This window comes from Myotis nattereri (genome assembly GCF_964212035.1).
Source record: "Myotis nattereri genome assembly, chromosome: 4".
Taxonomy (NCBI): Eukaryota; Metazoa; Chordata; class Mammalia; order Chiroptera; family Vespertilionidae; genus Myotis; species Myotis nattereri.
In genome coordinates this window covers 100,033,262-100,050,744 of record NC_138079.1, presented here as the reverse complement: position 1 = coordinate 100,050,744, position 17,483 = coordinate 100,033,262, and the positions used below count along the sequence as shown (strand labels likewise).

Here is a 17,483-nt window from a genome sequence, read left to right as displayed (position 1 = left end):
GGTCAATTCCTCCCAGTTATACCTACAACCATCAAGGCTTAACTACAACAAGACTGTGCACAAAGACCACAAGGGGGTGCACCAAGAGTGTACTCCTCAGGTAATTGGGGAGGCTGAACCACTGGGCCCTAGAGGACACTTAGCACAGAAAACCACTCTATCGACACAGGGAAGCATAAAAAATGCAGAGACAAAGAAAAAGGACACAAATGACAGAAATGGAGGAAAGCAAATTACTGGATATAGAGTTCAAAACCACACTTTTAAAATTTTTCAAGAAATTTCTAGAAACTGCCGATAAACTTAATGAGACCTACAAGAAATCTAATGAGACCCTCAAGGTTGTGATAAAGGACCAACTAAAAATTAAGCATACACTGACTGAAATAAACAATATTATACAGACTCCCAACAGCAGGCTAGAGGATCGCAAGAATCAAGGCAAAGATTTGAAATACGAAGAAGCAAAAAACACCCAACCGGAAAGGCAAAATGAAAAAAGAATCCAAAAATACGAAGATAGTGTAAGGAGCCTCTGGGACAACTTCAAGCATACCAACATCAGAATTATAGGGGTGCCAGAAGGAGAGAGAGAGCAAGATATTGAAAATCTATTTGAAGAAATAATGACAGAAAACTTCCCCTACCTGGTGAAAGAAATAGACTTACAACTCCAGGAAGTGCAGAGAACCCCAAACAAAAGGAATCCAAAGAGGACCACACCAAGACACATCATAATTAAAATGCCAAGAGCAAAAGACAAAGAGAGAATCTTAAAAGCAGCAAGAGAATGACAGTCAGTTACCTACAAGGGAGTACCCATACGACTGTCAGCTGACTTCTCAACAGAAACTTTGCAGGCCAGAAGGGAGTGGCAAGAAATATTCAAAGTGATGAATGCCAAAAACCTACAACCAAGATTACTTTATCCAGCAAAGCTATCATTCAGAATTGAAGGTCAGATAAAGAGCTTCACAGATAAGGAAAAGCTAAAGGAGTTCATCACCACCAAACCAATATTATATGAAATGCTGAAAGGTATCCTTTAAGAAGAGGAAGAAGAAAAAGGTAAAGATACAAATTATGAACAACAAATACACATCTATCAACAAGTGAATCTGAAAATCAAGTGAATAATCCGATGAACAGAATGAACTGGTGATTATAATAGAATCAGGGGCATAGAAAGGGAGTGGACGGACTATTCTTGGGGTGGAAAGGGGTGAGGGGGATGAGGGAAGAGACTGGACAAAAATCGTGCACCTATGGATGAGGACAGTGGGTGGGGAGTGAGGGAGGAGGGTGGGGTGGGAACTAGGTGGAGGGGAGTTATGGGGGGAAAAAAGAGGAACAAATATAATAATCTGAACAATAAAGATTTAATTAATAATAAAAAAAATCACAAAAAAATACATCAAGAAGAAACTCATTATGTGTGATACAGCACACTCTCCAAGAACTATTAAATGAATAACAGAATACAGAAAAATGTATATTCTTATAGAATGTATATCTATACTTTTCTGTATTCATATAAACACTGACAGGACATAATAACTGTGATGACCTATGAAGGTGGGGAGGAAATGGAGGAGAGGGAGACTTGAGGCTGGAGCAAGACTTCTCAATGGATACCATTTCTAATCAAATAAGTACTTAATTATTCAAAACAATAATTAAACTCTAAAAAAATGTGGCTCGTCCTAGCCGGTTTGGCTCACTGGATAGAGCGTAGGCCTGGGGACTGAAGGGTCCCAGGTTCGATTCCGGTCAAGGGCATGTACCTTGGTTGCAGGCACATCCCCAGTAGGGGGTGTGCAGGAGGCAGCTGATCAATGCTTATCTCTCATTGATGTTTCTAACTCTCTATCCCTCTCCCTTCCTCGCTGTAAAAAATCAATAAAATATATATTTTAAAAAAATGTGGCTCAAAAACAACAAACAAAACCCAAAAAACAAACAAACAAAAAAAGTGGCTGTCACAAAAGAGTGCCTTCCCACCGACTGTCAATGTCAGGGTCACATGAAGGCCTACAGACACACCAGAGGAAGATCCAGTGTAGGAGTCCCTCAGGGGTCAGGAGTTAGTAACCAGTTGAGGGTCATTTATTAATTTACTAGAGACCCAGTGCATGAAATTCGTGCACAGGCAAGGTCCCTAACACCTGCCTGCTGCCAGCAGGGGCCTCCCTTCATTCTGCACTGCCCCCTGGTGGTCAGCGCAAGTCATAGCAAGTGATTGAACTTCCAGTCAGTCGAACTCCCAAGAGGACACTTTGCATATTAGGCTTTTACATAGAGATTAGTAAGTTAGTTACATATATAAAATGGAGTACTCTGAAACACAGAAAAATGAGGCAACTCTGTGTGAAGTGTTCTGATGCTGAACTATCTCTAAAGCATATTAAAGAAAAATACATGGCCCTAGCCGGTGTGCTTCAGGTGGTAGGGCAAGGTCCCGAGCACTGAAAGTTGCTCAATTCCCAGTCAGGGCACATGCCTGGGTGGGGGGGTTTGAACCCCGGTTGTGGTGTGTGCAGGAGGCAGCAGATTGATGTTTTGCTTTCATGTTAATGTTTTTTTTTTTTTCTCTCTCTCTCTCCTTCTCTCTTCCTCTCTAAAATTCAATTTAAAAAATCAAAAAATAAAAACCCTGGTCCAGAACAGTGGTTTGCATTTGCTACCTTGGTGCTTAAATACACTATGTGTGTGTACATATACACATAAGTTATTCTCATAAAATAAGAATCTGTGAGAGAACACCCAAAGAACTGGCTAAGAGGATTACCACCAGAGGGGAACTGGTGTCTGAGGGTAGCAGTGAGATGTGCTTTACTTTGCACACACCTTTGTGTTTTTTGAATTTTGTGCTAAGTGTAACAATAACCTATTTACAAAATAAGCTATCTATAAAAATTACAGACAAGTTTCCCTCAAGATGGCAGCACAGGTAAATGTGGGACTCGAATCCTCCCACAACCACATCAAAATTACAACTAAACTACAGAACCATTATGCAGAAGCATGTGAAACTTAGCTGAACAGAAGCCCTATAATTAAGGATATAAAGAAGTCACACCAAGACTGGTAGGAAGGGTGTAGATGTGAAATGGGCTGGTCCTAAACCCACCTGGTCAGATAAAAATCAAGACACCTGGGCTGCAGAGGTGACCCCTAAGGAGAGAGGGGTCCCAGACCCATACCAGGGTTCCAGTGCCAGGAAGAGAAGTCCCCATAACTTCTAGCTGTAAAAACCAATGGAGCCCTGGTCAGTTTGGCTCAATGGACAGAGCATCAACCTGTGGACTGAAGGGTCCCAGGGCTGATTCCAATGAAGAGAACGTACCTCAGTTGCAGGTTTGATCCCAGCCCTGGTCCGGGGAATCAAGTGTTTATATATATTTTATTTTTTTAAATTGATATTTTACAGAGAGGAAGGGAGAGGGATAGAGAGTTAGAAACATTGATGAGAGAGAAACATCAATCAGCTGCCTCTTGCACACCCCGTACTGGGGATGTGCCTGCAACCAAGGTACATGTCCTTGACCAGAATCGAACCTGGGACCCTTCACTCCGCAAACCGACGCTCTATCCACTGAGCCAAACCGGTTAGGGCAAGTGTTTATATAAATACAGTGAGGGAGGCAACCAATCGATGTGTGTCTCTCTCTCACACAGCATTCTCTCTCTATCTCTCCCCCTTCCTTCCACTCTCTCTAAAAATCAATGGAGCCCAGCCAGAGTGGCTCAGTGGTTGAGCATCGACCTATGAACCAGGAGGTTACGGTTCAATTCCCAGTCAGGGCACATATCTGGGTTTTGGGCTCAATCCCCAGTGTAGGATGTATAGGAGGCAGCCGATCAATGATTCTCTCTCATCATTGATGTTTCTATCTCTCTCTTCCTCTCCCTTCCTCTCTGAAATCAATAAAAACATATTTTTAAAGATAAACAAATAATAAAAATCAACAGAAAAAATATCTTTGGGTGAGGATTAACCAAAAAGAAAAAACAATAACAATGAAGATTGTGGCTGAGTGAGATGGAGGGGCTGCTGAGTCCCAGGTGTTCCTCTGAAGGGTCTGCGCACTATTACTTGGACTCACTCACTCTGAGCTGCCGCACTGAGGCAGCAGCTTGAAAGGCACCGGGAATTGTCTGACATCAGGGCCAGAGAGATAGCTTTCTCCCAGACAGAAGTGCTGGCAGAGGCCCTCTTTGAGTCTCCATCAACCTGGCTAACACTGTTCACCCAACCTGGTAATTCCGAGACCCTGCCCCACCCAACTTGCCGGCCTTGTCCAGTGTCTTTTCCATACAAAAGGCCTGTCTGCATGCTTTAAAATCTCTCCAGCAAGCAGCATCAGGCCCCAGCGTGCCCCGTACTTCTCACTAAGTAGCCCCAAGCCCAGAACTAGTGGCATCTGGCCTTTGTTCACAGCTTGGTCTTCCTGGGCACCTCCTAGCCCAGCACCAGTAACAGCCTATATCACTTTGTACTCATGCTGGGTGACCACAGGCAAGGCACAGGTGGCATCTGACTTTGGCCTGCACCTCCAGAGTGGCCCCAGAGTCAGCACACCCAGTGGACAGCTTCAGACCACCTCAAAGCACCATCCAACCAACTCCCCAAAGCGACACACTCAAGGGGAAAACTCAGCAGTCACCAGAGCCCCACTGAAGTCCTGCTCTGTGGAAGCTCTGTGGATCGGCCCCTGCATAGCTGATCCTTCACAGTGGTCATAGCCAGTCCTCATGATCTGGGGGTCAATCCCTACCATTGACGTGCCAACAGCAATCAAGGCTCAACTACAACAGGAAGGTGCACACAGCCCACACAGGGTGGGGCTGGGAATCACACCTAGAGCCCACCCAGACTGCATCACTGGGCCCTATAGGACACCTACTACATAAGGCCACGCTACCAAGACTGCGAGATGTAGCAGCTCTATCAAATACATAGACACAAACACTGGGAGGCAGCCAAAATGAGGAGACAAAGAAACATGTTCCAAATGAAGAAATGGAAAAAAAAAATCCAGAAAATGAACAAAACAAAATGGAGACAATCTACCAGATGCAGAGTTCAAAACACTGGTTATAAGGATGTTCAATGAACTTAGGGAAAGAATAGATGAACTTCCTGTACTTGTATGTCTATTTCCTTGACCAAGATGGGGAAGTTTCCTGTCATTTTTTTCACATAAGTTTTTAATTTCTCGCTCTCTCTCTCTTCTTCCAGCACTTCAGTGTTGTCCTGGAATAGGAAAAGTAAATATTTAAAGATGTCAATCTCTTAATTAGTCTATATTTTTAACATAATCCCAATGAAACCTCAAACAAGATTTTTCTTGAGCTATTCAAACTAATTCTAAAATTCATAAGGAAAAATAAGTGTGTATAAATAGCCAAGAAATTTTTGGAAAATGTGAGGCAATACTATTATTAAATATTAAAGCACATTAATTAAAGCTACAGTATTAAAATTAATTTCCTCTCTCACTTATTAAATCAAAATGAATTCCAGAATGACTTAAAATGAAAGAAGCTATAAGTACTAGACTAAAACAAGGTATTTGAAAAATAGCTTTGAGATACAATTGACCTACGGTGTACAATCAATGGTTTTTAGTATATTTATAAAGTTGTATAAGCATCACCAATATCTAATTTTTTATCAGAACATTTTAAATCACCCCAGGAAGTAACCCCATACCCATTCTCCCTGTATCTCCCCCCTGGCCACAGCTCCTGGCAACTACTTTTTCTCTCTATGGATTTACCTGTTCTGGATGTTTCACATAAATGAAATCATACTGTACAAGGTCTTTTGTGTCTGGCTCTTTTCACTTAACATGTTTTCAAGGTGCATCCACATTGTACCACTTAGCATACCCTATTCCTTTTAATGGCTGAATAATAGTCCATTATATGAATAGACCACATGATGTTTTTCCATTCATCAGTTGATGGACAACTGGGTTGTTTCCACTTTTTTTTTTTTTGGCTACTATGAACAATGCTGCTATAAATATGTACAAGTTTCTGTGTGAACATACATTTTAAATTCTCTTGGGTATATACCTAGAAATAGAAGCGGTGGGTCAAAGGAAACTGTATGTTTAACTGTCTAAGGAACTGCCAGACTGTTTTCTTTTTTTTTTTTTTTAATATATTTTATTGATTTTTTACAGAGAGGAAGGGAGAGAGATAGAGAGTTAGAAACATCAATGAGAGAGAATCATCGATCAGCTGCCTCCTGCACATCTCCTACTGGGGATATGCCCGCAACCCAGGTACATGCCCTTGACTGGAATCGAACCTGGGACCTTTCAGTCCGCAGGCCGACACTGTATCCACTGAGCCAAACCGGTTTCGGCCAGACTGTTTTCTAAGTGCTACACCATTTTACATTCCTGCCAGCAGTGTATGAGGGTTCCAACTTCTCCACATCTTCAACCAACACTGGTTATTGCCTATAATTTGGGGCTTTTTAAAAATATTTTTATTGACTTTGAGAGAGGGAAAGGGAGAAACATCGAATGGTCACCTCCTGCACAACCCCCTACTTGGAATTGAGCTCTCAACCCAAACACGTGCCCTGACCCGGAATTAAAATGTCAACCTTTCAGTGCACAACATTCAACCAACTAAGCCACACCGCCCGGGGCTTATGTTTTTTTATTATAGCCACCTGAGTGGATGTGAAGTGATGTCTCACTGTGGTTTTGATTTGCATTTTCCTCCCTATCAGCTAATAATGTTGATCATCTTAGAGATTTTTTTCTTTAATGATTTAAGGTAAGGAAATTCTTTCTAAACAAGGCACATAACCCTCCCTGCCGGTGTGGCTCGGTGGTTGAGCGTTGACCTCTGAACCAAGAAGTTGCTGGTTTGATTCCTAGTAAGAGCACATGCCTGGGTTGCGGGCTCAATCCCCAATAGGAGGCACGCAAGATGTAGCCAATCTGTGTTTTTATCTCTATCCTTCTCCCTTCCTCTCTCTAAAAATCAACAAAAACATATTTTTAAAAATACGTAACAACCCAAGAACCATAAATTTATGGGCCACATAAAAATGTTATATATTTTAAAAGTTCTCATTATAAGAAATCACAGAGAAAAAAATGTAACTATGTGAGGTGATGGATGTTAACTAAACTTACTGTGATCATTCTGTAATATATATAAACACTGAATCATTGTTATATATCTGAAACTAATATAATGTTATATGTCAGTTACAGCTCAATTAAAAATTTTTAAATGTTTTAAAATTAAAAAACTAACAATAACCAAAGTACCAAAAAAATTATGTTAATATGCAAACACACTGGGGAAAAAATCTGAAACACATGGCAGGGGGCCAGTTTCCTTAATAGAGCAAGATCACTCATACATTTATAAGAAAAAGGCCAGCAGCACAAGAGTAAAAGGGCAATCCATACCAAAAAAAAGGGACATAAAAGCTTTGAATCATAGAAAAAAATATTTTACCACATTCATAACTAAAGAAATGCATTTTAAAATAAGGTAGACTGACAAAGATTTTAAAATACTGTTATGCTAGCACTGATGAATGTGTGCAAAACTACTGGCAGTGCTGGATTTTGGCATTTTCTAAGCAAGAGTCAGTATCTGTAGGATGTACTTCTATGTTCTGGGCTGTGGTTGAACTGACTCTTCTTTCTGCATTCTGATGCAGTGTCTCTGGGAAGTGGTTGTCCTGTAACCAATATAACTGAGAAGGGATAGGAGTTGAATTACCTTGTCCCAAAGTGTGAGATTCCTCCTATGGAGTGATTTTTTATTTAGCTCTCCACTGTACCATCATACACAAAGCAGTCACTGGAAAAATTCCTTTAATTTGTTTGGTTCCCAGCTCATCCTTTTTAGATACCACTTGAAGCACCACTGACAACAGTCTTACAAAGTACAAAAAAGACCTTCCCTCTGCCGATTCAGATCTTTCCTGGAACTTAACCAACACTTGCCTATTTGGATTGCCTGGGGTTCCATACTTCCGATACCCCTCAATGAAGCCATTCCATCAGTCACTTCTATTTAAAAGGCCTCATTCTTTAGTCTATGAGTACAAATGTGGCTGTGTTCTAGGTTATTCTGTGGCAATCTTTTTGTTTGTTTTTTTTGTGTGTGTGGCAATCTTGATAAGTCTGTTGTTTAGCATCTTAAATTTAGTTCTTAAACCAATCATTATAGATTTTGGAACTTTTCTATACCACCTTCTGAGAGGCCATCTAGAGTAACTTCTAGATGGGTTGGGATAGTACCTAATGCTTCATATGTTGTTAAAAAGTATTCTTTTTTTGGCAAAGTGGCATATTCTCTTATGGTATCTGTCTATAATTATTATGTGGAGGTGATTTTACAAATAAAACATGCTGTGTCTCCCCACTCCCCCCGCCAGCCTCCCCAAAAAGCCTGGAAACAACCTAAATGTCCATCAGGAGAGGTGCTCACACAGTGGAATACTAGCGCTCTGTGCATCAATGTGAAACAAACCCCAAGGAAGTATAAGAAGCCCTGCTGGCCCGGCCAGCGTGGTTCAGTGGTTGAGTGTCAACCTATGAACCAGGAGGTCACAGTTCAATTCCCAGCCAGGGCACATGCCCAAATTGCAGGCTTGATCCCCAGTGGGGGGCGTGCAGGAGGCAGCTGATCCACGATTCTCTCTCATCATTGATGTTTCTCTCTCTCCCTTTCCCTTCCTGTCTGAAATAAATAAAATTTGAAAAAAAGAAAGAAGCCCTGCTGGTATGGCTCAGTTGGTTGAGCATTGTCCCAGCACCAAGAAGTCGCCGATTTGATTTCTGGTCAGGGCACATGCCTGGGTTACGGGGCTCGATCTCCGCGGGGGGGGGGGGGGGGGGGGGGGGGAGGGCGCAGGAGGCAGCTGATCGAAGGTTTTCTCTCACTGATGTTTCTCTCACTCTCCCTCTTCCTTCCTCTCTCTCCCTAAAAGAAAAAAAACAACAAAACATACAAAAACACAGAAAGTATTTTTCTCAAAAAACTCATATAAAGTTAGCTTTAACTTTAACTTAATGCTAGTCTTGCCCTGGCCAGTGTGGCTCAGTTGGTTGGAGCACTGTCCCGTACACCAAAAGGTTGTGGGTTTGATTCCCAGTCAGATCACATACTCAGGTTGCAGGTCTGGTGCCTGGTCGCGGTGCATGCAGGAGGCAACAAATGAATATTTCACTCTCACATTGATGTCTGTCTCTTTTTCTCTTTCTCTCTCTAAAAATCAAATCAATTCAATCAATCAATCAATCTAGTCTTACGGTGCCCAAACAATCAATCTAGTCTTACGGTGCCCAAATCTCCATCTGTGAAGTCAGAGACACTTGAAAGAACATGGGACACTACCCTACTTAACTCCTCTCAAAGGCAGCCTCGGCACTGGCACTGGCCTCCATGCTGTCCCTGCACTATGCCAGCTGGGATCCTGACACGGGCTCCTCTCTCTGCTTGAAATGCTCTTCCCGGACACCTTCACCTCCTTCCAGGCTTTGCTTAAATGCCACCTTCCACGGAGACCTTCCCTGACCACCCTGTTTCTAGTGGGAACCCCTTCTGCTTTGGTTTCTTCATACAACTTCACGTAACGTTCACGCAGCATTCACTTGTCTGCATCCAACCCCATTCCATCTCAGTGCCGAGGGTCAGGATGTTTCCGTTTTGTCCCCAGGGCATCCCACAGCACCCACCAGAGCAGTGTCAGACACACAGTAGGCACCACAGATGTTTGTGGTAATGAACGGACATTGCTACACTATGTAGAAGTTCCAGTAGGTCAAACCTTTGACTGTCTCATGTCCTTCCCCCCTCCCCCAAAATAATGCTAATCAGAGCAGGGCCTTGATAAACGTGGTTATTTTCTCAGAAGTTACAGCCATATAAAGTGTTTCACAGACCACAGGTTAAGATTGATGACGCACTGAATATGAAATCAATTCAGTTGATTAAACGAGAATATTTTTAATGAAATGAAAGTAGTACAAGAATGCACAGCATAATAATGTTACTTACAAAACTTTCAGCTAAGTATGTACGCATATTTGTATAGTATACATTTACTTGTACAGCAGGTTATGATGTGAATGCATTTCTTACAGGGAGTTCATGACCAAAAGTTTGAATTCACTAACCTAATTTCCGCCAACATATTTCTAAGTTTAAAGATTAAGGCTCTGTAAAATATATTTTTAAAATAAGTTTACTTTTTAAATTTAAAATTCTGTAAACTGAAGGTACTTCCAGATCAGTGAAAAGCAGAATTAATGCTCTGCCACAAAGTATAAATACTATATTAGAAAAACTGTAGTATTTTAGAATATAGACTTGAGCTTTTTTTCCCCAGAACACCTCCAATTATTTTACTATTATTTTACTATATTTTATGCTTGTAAGCATGCAATACTCTGATTTTCAGTAAGTCGGCTTGGATAGTTTCATTATTCTTTCAATTTTCACTGTATACCACAGGTTAGCTATTTATTCGCATCTAAAATTTCCCCCAACATTTTGTTTCTTAAGTTCAACAATTACTTCAGTAAGAATTGGATGGGTGTGGGGTGCAGGGGGTCAATGGGTGGGAAGGAAGGACAGGGACATCTGTAATACTTTCAACAATATATATTAAAATAAAATAGTAAAAACTTTAAAAAAGAATATCAACACTCTAGACAGAAAGTTCTTCACTTTCCACTTATGTATCAAATAAAGATTTGTATTCTCTCAAAAATGTCTAAGTTCTTACTACTGGTATACTCAGACATTTTTTACTATTTCTTAAACTATATTGTTTCAGGACTTGTTCTAATTTTCTACTAAGCTATACTTACACTCTATCAAGAAATATCAACTCCTTGAATACAAAGAAACAAAACAAAACAAGTAACAAAGAGGAGTAACCTCAAATGGTCAAAATATAGGACATAGCCTGGCAGAAGTGGTTCAGTGGTTGTCAACCTATGAACCAGGAGGTCAGGGTTCGATTCCCAGTCAGGGCACATGCCCAGGTTGCGAGCTCAATCCCCAGTAGGGAGCATGCAGAAGGCAGCCGATCAATGATTCTCTCATCATTGATGTTTCTATCTCTCTCTCCCTCTTTGAAATCAATAAAAATATATTTTTAAAAATATCATAGTCCTGACCAGTGTGGCTCAGTTGGTTGAGAATAATCCATGCACCAGGAAGTTGCTAATTTGATTCCTGGTCAGGGGCACATGCCTGGGTTCCAGGCTTGATACCCCGTAGGGGGCGTGCAGAAGGCAGCCAAGTGATGTTGCTCTCTCACATCGATGTTTCTCTCTCTCCATATCCCTTCCTCTCTCTCTCTCTAGAAATTAATAAACTTCTCTTAAAATATATATCCTATATAATAAAACCCTAATATGCAAATTGACCAAACGGTGGGATGACCAGTCACTATGACATGCACTGACCACCAGGGGGGCAGACGCTCAACACAGAAGCTGCCCCATGGTGGTCAATGCGCTCCCACTGGGGGGGACAGGGGTTGGGGGGCGCACCACTCAGCCAAAAGCCGGGCTCATGGCTGGCAAGCGCAGCAGTGGTGGCGGGAGCCTCTCCCACCTCCACTGCAGGCAGATGGTAAGGAGCGAGGGTCCCGGACTGCAAGAGCCCCGGACTGAGAGAGAGGGGGATGTCTGACTGCCGGCTTAGGCCCAATCGCCACGGGAAGCAGACATCTCCCAAGAGGTCCCAGACAGCTAGAGGGCACAGGACTGGCTAAGGGACCCCTCCCCCCACCCAGTGCACAATTTCCGTGCACCAGGCCTCTAGTATATGACATAAAATCCACACCCCAACTTTATTCATACAAGACTATCCTTGTCCCCACTCAAAATCCTTCTCTTGCTTTAAAAAAAAATGCCACTAACAAGTTTTATCATTAGTTTGCCAACCAATATCTGAAAACTGGGAGAGGAGTGAACATAGCCCCAGGGAAGCCTGTCCAGTTAAATGGGAAAGGAGAAGGTTAAAAAGACAGAAATGGTCAAGACTAGAGTTTCAAGAGTCCTCACATCCCAGAGGGCCTGTGTATTACCACAGGGGATTGTACATTAACATTCATAATATTGATCCTGGAAACATCAGAGAAAAGTTTAGTTATAGTCTATTTAATGATTAAGTGTTTTAGAAAGACTTCTAATCATAATGGTTAAAATGAAATGTTTTATACTTTAAAAGTAAGCTTCATGAAAAATCCACTCAGTTGCTCCATTCCCTGTAAATGCTAGAATATCAATGTGTGAGAAATACAATCAATGGTAATACACTTTATTCATTTCTCTCTCATGGTGCCACATCAGCTACCTAATAAGTCCAGTTCCACTAAAAGACTTCAACCTTTCTATTCTCCCCTCTGCCCCCCACTATTTGTTCTTAATAGTATTGCTATACAATCTTCTGCTTTTTTATTTTTATTAATTTTAGGAAGGGAGAGGAAGAGAGGGAAAGGGAGACTGGTATGGCTAGTTATTTCTACTAAAGCCACTAAGAATTACAGACCATGAAAGTTATGGCTTGGAGAGCCAGTGTCTATTGGGGGAGGGGCTCATCTCCACCTGCTTTTTAACCAGGTAAATGCCCATAGATCAGTTAAGATTGAATAGATGTAGCTGAGTCATGGGTGTAACTAATTTTAAAAGCATGGCTATTACTTAGCAGCCATATAACCAAGAAATGTGATTGAAATAGTAAGAAACTAATGTTCAGCAATGGCCGGGTGGCTTAGTTAGTTGGAGCACTGTCCCTTATACCAAAAGTTGGGGGTTCCATTCCTGGTCAGGGCACATACCTGGGTTGTGGGTTTGATACCTGGTCAGGGTGCATGCAGGAGACAACCGACTGATGTTTCTCTCTCACATAGAGCTTTCTTTCTCTCTCTCATCCTCCTTCCCTCCCTCCCTCCCCCTTCCTCTCTCTCTAAAAATCAATGGAGCCCTAATCGGTTTGGCTCAGTGGATAGAGCGTCAGCCTGCGGACTCAAGGGTCCCAGGTTTGATTCCAGTCAAGGGCATGTACCTTGGCTGCAGGCACATCCCCAGTAGTGGGTGTGCGGGAGGCAGCTGATCCATGTTTCTCTCTCATTGATGTTTCTAACTCTCTATCCCTCTCCCTTCTTCTGTAAAAAATCAATAAAATATATTTAAAAATCAATGGAAAAATATCCTCAGGTGAGGATTAAAAAAAAAAAAAAAGTAATGGAAACCCATGCAACTACCACAGTGAAAATAGAAGACACTGTTAAAAGGGACATTAAAAAAAAAATTTAACATTCAGGCCCTGGCCAGGTAGCTCAGTTGGTTAGAGCATCGTCCCAATACACCAAGGCTGTAGGTTCAATCCCTGGTCAGGGCACATACAAGAATCAACCAAAGAATGAATAAATAAGCAGAATAACAGATGAGTATTTTAGTATCAACATTTCATTTTCCAGTACACCAGATGTTCAAGGTCACTCTGAGCGCAGGGATCCTAATCAGAGTGTACAAGGCTAATTTACTATACACAGGTGCAAAAGCAAGGATGCAACAGTCTATACACTGCACAGGAGTACCCTTCTATATAACCCAAAAGACTGATGTCTCTATTTTGGCAAGAAGTCGCTTTTGTCTAAGTTAGTCTAAAGTATGTTACTGACCAGTCAGTATGGGGCTGTGTTGTGGGGAAGATGTATTACTGACCAGCCGGTGTTGGCTGTTTTTGCTAGGATGGCTCCTGTGTTTGCTACTGTATTAGCAAGGACTGCTTTACTAGACTGCTTTGTCTAATGGCTCCTTAGTAGCAATGGTTACTTGGGCTGCAATAAAGACTCTCTTATATGCCTACAACTCCTTATATCTTCTCCATCCCATACACAGCATCCAAGCAAGTCCAGCCCCTGTCGGAGAGACTCAGACCCAACAGCTGGTGTAGTAGAGCAGGATCAGGATTAAGTACTCCCACAATTACTGCACTGAGCAGGGCCAAGGAGAAACTCACTCCCCAACACCAGATAACCCAGGTTTTGATGTCCCTACTCCCCAGAATGAATGTACATTTCACTGGGAAGGAATTTAATTGTTGGTTGTAATACTGTTAGTTCCCAACTACCAGGCAATTGAAGGTTCACAGGGGAAGGACATTATCTGTAATCAGCCATCTGGTCCTGAAAGTGTAGTAAGTCAGGTGTGTGGACCTCAGTGATTGCAGTTGGGTTCTCCAAATACGGGCCCAAGTCTGGCACTGTGACTACTGTGATCCCTTCCCACAAGTTTACATCTAACAAACGAGAAAGAACATAATTTTTTAGCCTCATTCACCCTCATTCCCACATACTCCTAGCTTCTTGTCAAACCAAATTATTCAGAGGCACTTCCTTTCCCTGCACCTGATATTTTCAAGACTTGGCCCATATGTCTTCTATTCTGTAAAACTTAGTCAAACAGTCAACCATGGCCACACGTGCCTCCATTGTGTACACTGCCTGGAAGCCACGTGCTCCCACTAACCTATGACCTTGTCAGCAGGCTAACATCTTTGACATCTCAGAAGGCATTCAAAATATAATTGTTGATAAACTAGTTAATGAGCAAAAATGAAAAACAAAAAGCCCACAAGATGAGACTCTATTCCACACCTCAGAGATATTCTAAGAGTGAGAAGCATTGGGATAATGTTGACATGAGGTCAGTCCTAGATGTAAAACCAAATGCATGCTAAAATTTGGCAACTTTCTCAGGAAAAGAGGAAAAAATACAGGAGAATTCTGAATTTTCTGTATAGGCAAATTCTCTTATAACCATATTCTTTTCTTCCCATTATTTAAGAGATTTTTCTTGGCTAAATTTACTCATCAAACAACTATACCTTCACATTTACCCACACAGGTGACAATGTCAGGGCGTCTACAATACAGAAGGCTTCCAAGAACAAAATCTGTATTGTAGATTCAAGCAAAAGAATGCCCGAACCACTGCAATAGTAGTTGCAGGAGAGGCCACAGATTATTAAAAGAGATTAAAAAACAGAACAAAATTTGGCTGTGCTGAAAACTGACTGATCTTCAAAATGGAGGTGACACTACATGATACAAGGAATAAATTACTAACACAGGTGGAACATCTTAAAACATGAACAATAAAGAGAAAAAAAATCTTAAACTCCAGAGAAAGGGGGAGGGGAGGAGTCAGGGAAACACACACACACACACACACACACACACACACACAGGTAACTACTAAACCAACAGGAATCAAATTGCTATGACTGCTCATCTGTAACAATGGTGCTAGAAGACAATAGGACAGTATCATCACTGTGAAGGAAAATTATTTTGACTTGGAATGCAATACCCAGACACTGATATCCAAGTATGAGGACAAAATAAAAATCCTTTTAGACAAGGTGGGGCTTAGAAAACTTACAACCTACAGACTTTATTCTGCAAAACTAACACAAGGATATACTCTGATTAAACAGGAAATACATCTGAAAAAAGGAAAAACGTTGGATACAAGCAATAGTGATAAAACTTACAGTTGGCTCATATGCTAGTGCATGTTATTTTTAAAAGTCATGGTTAAACAGACTACACCAAAATTTAAAACTCAGGTAAACAGAAGAAGTTGTGAAAGATATGAAAAGGAGATTCATAGAAGATACACAAATGAAGACATTCTTGCTCACTAGTATCCATGCCAGTGTAAATTAGATAAGAAATAACCCACTGATTTGGAAAGATGTAATGTCTGGTGTTGGAGAAGATACCTTGTTAACAGGCAGGCTCATTTCCTGCTAATGGGAATACAAAATGATTACTAGTAAGCCTTTATGGACAACAATTTGGCAATTATCAGCCAACATTTCAAATTTGCACAGGCTCTGAATCATCAATTCTAAAACTCTAATCCTGTGATTCTAAAGAAATACCATACATATGCACAAAGCTTTAAATAGTGCCAATTCTACACAGCAGTGTAATAACAACAGAAACACAGGGGGGGAAAATCCTGGAAATAATGTTAATAACGTCCATTAATAAGATAATATTAAGTAAACGATAATTCGTCCTTAATATTGGAAGGTCGGAGACCGTGCATACTTACAAAAATATGTGTAAGCCATGTTGGGAGCTTTAAAACAAAAATTCTGTAGCCCTGGCCAGGGTGGCTTGGTTGGGCGTCCTCCCATGCACCCAAAAGTTGCTGGCTCGATCCCCAGTGGGGGGCGTGCAGGAGGCAGCCAATGAATGCTTCTCTCCCACTGATATTTCTCTCTCTCTCTCCCCCTCCCTTCCACTCTCTCTAAAATCAAACCAAAACATTTTTTTTTAATTCTGTAGCACAATGTATATACGGTTTAGACCTTTTAACGTAAAAATGATTAGACATGTCTATTTATGTGCGTGCAGTGGTGCAGGGCCTGGAAGGAAAGCCAACACGTTCACCGTGGTCAGGTCCGAGCGAGGAGCAGAGACGCTGGTCGTCCCTCATTTCAGCACCTCCAGGCCCAGGCCTCGGGAAAGGCGGCCAACAACTCCAGCCCCGCGGCTGCGCGAGGGCCCGGGTGCCAGGTCTCGGTTCGGTTCGCCGCCGGGTGCCGTGAAGGGCGGAGTGGCACTCGGGTATCGATTGGACGAGGGAGCAAGTCGTTAACGCATTCCCCGTGCATAAAAGTCGGACGCGGGAGGAAGAAAAGTGACCGCGCTGGGGAAGTCCGTTCCCAGCATCCACTCGCCCTCGGATTTCAGTCCCGAAACTGCCTTCGGCTCCCGAACGAGGAACCCAAGGGCCCCCCGCCTCGCCCGGCACAAGGAGAAGCCCCTGCTGTAGCCACACAGGCCGGGCTCAAAGGCGTTAAAGCCCGGGGGCGCCGCACAGTCCGGGGGCGCCGCGCAGCCCGGAGCGCCGCTGAGCCAGGTGGAACCCAACTCCAAGCGCTGGGCGAACAAATCTCAGTCTCCCATGCCGCGCGAGGGGTGCCGTCCTCGCGCCTCCCACGGAGGGAGAGACGGCCTCGGAGCCGCCGTGCCTCCCGCCCCGCCCGCCGGCCCGGTTGCCCTCACCTCCCGGCGTGGCCGCCAGCGCCGGCGCACGCAGGCGGCGTCCCCACAGCAGCAGAGTCCGCAGCTCGCGCGACATGTCTGTCCAACCCAGCGCACCGTGCAGCGGAGCGCGCCTGGACCCACGTTTTCCTCTGGCGCCGCGTAATGACGTCACGGGAGGCGCGGGGTGCCCAGTGCGCTGCCTGTGCCGGCGGCCGGCCCGGGCTTCCGAGGGGCGCGCGGAACAGTCCGGCCTGGGGGCGGGACCTCCGTGACCTTGCGTCGTGTTGTCAAGGGCGACGGGCCGAGCGCGGAGCTCCGTCGGGCTCTCCGCAGCCAGATGGGCCTCTGTTTGTGCATCCCTGAAAGGGGGCCGATGATGCCCGCCTCGGGAGGGTTTGAA

At 43.1% G+C, this 17,483-nt stretch overlaps 1 protein-coding gene across 3 annotated transcripts in view; it reads right to left on the bottom strand.

The window, feature by feature from the left end:
• The window catches only part of TRAP1 (TNF receptor associated protein 1), a 71,535-nt gene extending 54,340 nt beyond the window's left edge, over positions 1 to 17,195 (bottom strand). For 2 of the 3 annotated variants that reach the window (XM_081089221.1, XM_081089223.1), the window contains exon 1: positions 17,102 to 17,195. In XM_081089221.1, coding sequence (XP_080945347.1) covers positions 17,102 to 17,177 — 76 coding nt within the window. In that variant the 5' untranslated portion in view covers positions 17,178 to 17,195. The remainder of the gene's footprint in view (positions 1 to 17,101) is intronic. The other variant, XM_081089222.1, reaches the window with a different exon arrangement.
• Between the last annotated feature and the right edge of the window lie 288 nt (positions 17,196 to 17,483).